The sequence below is a fragment of the Medicago truncatula genome, chromosome 1 (genome assembly GCF_003473485.1).
Source record: "Medicago truncatula cultivar Jemalong A17 chromosome 1, MtrunA17r5.0-ANR, whole genome shotgun sequence".
Classification (NCBI taxonomy): Eukaryota; Viridiplantae; Streptophyta; class Magnoliopsida; order Fabales; family Fabaceae; genus Medicago; species Medicago truncatula.
The window spans coordinates 52,944,609-52,949,057 of record NC_053042.1 but is presented as its reverse complement, the minus strand read 5'-3'; the positions used below and the strand labels follow the sequence as shown (position 1 = coordinate 52,949,057).

The following is a 4,449-nucleotide window of genomic DNA, read 5'->3' as shown; positions in this document are numbered from 1 at the left end:
CCCTTTCTTTTGGTATCAATAGTTGAGTAATTTAATCAATTTGATGTTCAAGGAAACTATGGTTAACATATTCAGGGGGAGCCCTAGAATGGTGAACATATTCCCATGAATCAAAAAGATTAGATGATCCATGCTTGAGTTCATTCACTAGATGATTTGACCTTTGAAATCTGACTAGATACTTTTATTGTTGACCAGATGTATAATTGTTGGGTCTTAGTACAGACGATTAGTTCATTAGACGAAGTGGTCGTACAGATGAATTGTTGTACAAATGCTTGAACCAAGATGAGATGATTTGAACAGTGTTCCAGAAGATTTGATCCATGCACAATGATTTGAGAAGTAATCCAGAAGAACCGTCTTGAACAGAAATTCAGACAAATTGCTTTGAACAATGACCCAAATGAAACAGTTTGAACAACGATCCAGATGATTTTCTTCACTTCACTTATTCGATGGTCCAGAAGATTGACTTGAGCTTTATGGACTTTGACCAGAACATACGGTTAAAGCTTTTGTACTAACAAAACTTCTTTTTCTTCTTCACCGGAGATGAGTGGATTATATGTGTGAGTGAACGTGGTTATGCAGAAACTCATCATCATTTATTTGTTGTATTTCATATTTTTGGGCAAATTTGATATGATATTTTTTGTTGGTTTTTTGAATAATCCTGGTATGCAGATTGCACAACAATTTGAAAGACAAATTGTGGATGGTAGGGTGCTGAGAGAGAGACTTGAGTCTATTTGGTTGGCTACTACTGCTCTATATGGAAACAAATGACTCGTGATATTTAATCAACGGGAAATCAATGTCCATTAAGTTATTGAGAGCATTAAGCTCTTATTTGAAATTGGCTAAAATCTTGTGTCAAGAGTTTCAATTTTGCATTAAACAAGTGGTGTATTCAATCACAAGACTGTTTATACAGTTGTCTGAGATTGTGGTATTTGGTGTGCTGTTTTGGTGTTGCGCTTGAGGTGGTCTGTTTTCATATTTGCATCGTTGCGGTTAATCTTGTACTTTCCTATTCTTGACAAAAAAAATGTGTTAACCCTTTGGTTTTCAAGGGAAGGAGGCCCTGATAACCCAGAGTTCGATCGAGAGGTAAATAAAGTCTGCACAAGAATTATTCCATCCAAAAATTGCTTTGAATAGTTTTACTATGGACTTTTTCACCAAAAAAAAAAGAAAAAAAAGAAATTGAAGATTACAATGTTAAAAGTTACACTAACACAGCAAAACCTTTGCAAAAATTAAATAAAAAAAATAACATCAATTTTATAACTCTTTTCTGTGTGAATGCTTTTTCCTCCTTGGACCATACAGTATATGAGATATGATCTTTTTAATTAATCAAGTTGGCAACTCTGAGGAATCTTCTTTATTTGCTCAAACTAATCTATCCTTTGTACTGCAAAACTTTCTTGAAATATCCTTTCCCGTGCCTTAATTGCCTGCAATCATAGACACTCAAGAAATGAGTATATTTTAATGAATGGTATATGTTCAAAACTCTTGCAGAATCTTAATAAGATAGCATGGCCTAAGATGCTAGTTCTCTGAGTATGAACATTGATATCTTCTCTAGTTTAACATATTTCCTTGAAAATATTTAGCTTGACAGAATTTCTTGATCTGAGATGCTCCCGAACTGTGCCTATTAGATTTTTATATTAAAACTGATTTATACTCACACAACCAACTTGTAACCTGAAGTGTATCACTCTTAATACATTATTTTTCGGACTTTCTCTTTTCAACGTGGAATTTTTGTTTTTCGAGTAAACTGTTAGTGTGGTCCCTAAATATGTGAGGCGCTATCACTACAGAAGTCTATATTTTATTAGTAATTTTATTTATGAACCAAATTGACTAAAAAAAGACATATTCGATGACTAAACTGACTAACGAAAGTCGCATTTAGATATGTTTCCGTAATTTGGTATTTGCGAGACTATTTTGACAACGTCTCGCTTTATTTAAAGAACAAACTGAATGTTTACTCTTGTGTTTTTACTACTAGTGCCAAACATGCGGAGAAGTAGAGCCAGAAAGACTTGGAAGTGAAGGCAAACCTGTTTTTCCCAGTTTGTAAAACTTGTTATAAGGGATAGCAAAACTGCTTGACAGGAGGCACCAACAATTATCCCAATCCAAAGACCTTTTCCTCTCAATTCAAACCAGAAACCCAATATAACAGCAATTGGAATTCCAAAAACATAATAGGCTCCAAGGTTCACATATGCTCCCAATTTCTGCCAACCACATCCTCTAGCAATACCTATAATAGACAGGTGTTACATTCCATGTCATAATTCATTCAGGTACCATGAATTTCATGAAAAAAATGAATTATTGTGCATTGAATTATAGAAAAAAGAAATAAAGAGCCAACCTGAAAGGGTACCATGTAAACTATCTACTATAACAGATAGACTTATTAGAGGAGCCATATCTGTGACATAATCCACCACATCCTGCTCATTGCTAAATATATAACCTAACACCCGTCGAGAGGCGAAAATGATGGAACTCACCAATATAGCCTCAGAAACTGCGATAGCCATAGCAGCATAGACAGACAATCGTGCTGCGTGTGGACATCCAGCTCCTAATGCATTTGAAACTCTTGCACTGAATGACACAACGAAAAGAAAAACCAAACACAAACAAAGAAATAGCATCACTTTTTATTTGTACAGAAAAATGTGTATGCACAAATTGAATGGGTTTTGAATGATGTGAATCAAAACCTTGCTGCTGAGCCAGTTGCTTCTGGTATTGTATAGAGTGTTGAGATGATTGACAAACTGGTCATGGAAAAAAAAAAAAAAAACTAATTTATAAGAATGGAATCAGTATTTGACTATAAGTAACCATTACAATACAACTTTCATACACGCAAAGTCATCTATGCGTAAAACTAAACACTAGGGAAAGTTATACCATATGGATAAAACAGAAGTTTCAAGCTGTGGATTTGGAAGAAGACCAGAAAGAAAGACTAGGAGCTCAAATGACCACCACTCAAAGCTGAAATGATCAAATATGTAAGTCACAAATCATAGCTAAAAATTAACAGGGAAGATAAAATTTAAGAGGAGGGAGGGAACTCACCAAATCATTCCAGCTGAAGGAATAGCATAGCGAAAGAACTCACCTATTCCATCAAATGACTCCATTGAAATTGTAAACCGCGTTTTTTCACAATCAGCAGAGAATTTCATATATAATCCAAGGATAATCACATTCAACCAGTATGAAGTGCCAATAGAAAATGCAGCTCCTAAGCTACCTAATCCAGATTTAAAAACTAATAACCAACAAAATGCTACATGGAATCCAAGGGTAACAGAGGAACTTATAACAAGAGGAAGAACCAAACTTTGCATAAGAAAGTATCTGACCAGTGCCTGAAGAGTTGCATAAGCAAAAAGAGCAGGAATCATGCACATAGCAAATTTTCCAGCTTCTTGTGAAATCAAAGGGTCTTGGCCAAGTAAACTCAGTAACTTCCCCAAGTTGAGCCACAATAAAGAGAGAGGAACACAAGCTATAATAAGAGAAATGATAGCAGTGTAAACTTGAACACCAAACTTTCTATATTGCTTTGCACCATAAGCTTGTCCGCATTGCGTTTCAAGTGCACATGACATTCCAAACTGTTTGATATGTACAAAATATATAATAAAATGCAATTAATTTCATATCCATTTGATTTGATGCAAATAATTTCATAAGCGTTTATCAAGTATTTATGTATAACCTATTTATATCACAAAAGATAAATCAAAGTCAAATTGTTTACGTATTAACTATAAGATGTTTTTATACGTATCGTGGAGAGCTTATGATTATGAAAGTAGGCTAAAAACAACATTGACATGTCAGAGTTGCTTATGTCAAAAGATAAACTCAAATAATTCAATCTTAAGATAAACTCAAATAATTCTTTAAGCACGAAATAAAGAATTCAAATAATACTAATATAAGAAGACTTACAAGAAGACTGAAGCCAGAGACAACACAGAGAGAGATAGCAATAGCTGTGCTAGAAAGAGAAAGTTTACCCAAATGACCAACCATCATCATTGAAATAATTTGTAGAAAATATTGTGACAAAGTTACACTAATCATAGGCAATGCTAGAAAACAAACATCTTTCACCTCTTGAAAAAATACACCCCATGTTATGCTTCTTGAACCAGCACCCTCTCTGTCTTTCTCTAACAAACCTTTTTCCATATTTTCTAGCCCAGAAAATTGAATATGTGACAAAGTTACATTAATATTGGATTTGAATACGTTGGTGGAAGTTGAGATTATTATTGAAATTGGAATAAACAATGTTCAGTTCACATGTGATGCTCGAACGAACTTTTTTTAATGTAATAGTTTGCTCCGAACACGGAATGAAGAGAAAGCATCGGCTAATATACA

The 4,449-nt window shown here is 34.2% G+C and overlaps 1 protein-coding gene across 4 annotated transcripts; it reads right to left on the bottom strand.

The window, feature by feature from the left end:
• Positions 1-1,039: 1,039 nt before the first annotated feature.
• On the bottom strand, positions 1,040-4,449 carry LOC11421875 (protein DETOXIFICATION 14). 4 transcript variants are annotated; one of them, XM_024771536.2, is made up of 8 exons: positions 4,177-4,448; positions 4,012-4,055; positions 3,127-3,671; positions 2,956-3,042; positions 2,763-2,819; positions 2,405-2,643; positions 2,085-2,290; positions 1,040-1,463 (listed from the first exon to the last, which is right to left on the bottom strand). In XM_024771536.2, exons 1-8 carry the CDS (start codon positions 4,196-4,198, stop codon positions 1,404-1,406), a joined length of 1,260 nt encoding a protein of 419 aa, XP_024627304.1. In that variant the 5' UTR covers positions 4,199-4,448; the 3' UTR covers positions 1,040-1,403. The 4 variants fall into 4 exon arrangements, with proteins under 4 accessions (XP_024627304.1, XP_024627305.1, XP_003592601.2 ...); XM_024771537.2 differs by having other exon boundaries at positions 4,012-4,060; positions 4,177-4,447; XM_003592553.4 differs by having other exon boundaries at positions 4,012-4,449.

Bases quoted from the DNA above. Each gene is read 5' to 3' on its own strand.
- LOC11421875 (XM_003592553.4), bottom strand. From the start codon at position 4,254: ATGGAAAAAGGTTTGTTAGAGAAAGACAGAGAGGGTGCTGGTTCAAGA. The intron at 3,043-3,126 runs GTGAGTTCCCTC...TGATCATTTCAG, and splicing joins CCTTCAGCTGGAATGATTTG to CTTTGAGTGGTGGTCATTTG. The intron at 1,464-2,084 runs GTTTGCCTTCAC...CTATGATTGCAG, and splicing joins TTACAAACTGGGAAAAACAG to GCAATTAAGGCACGGGAAAG.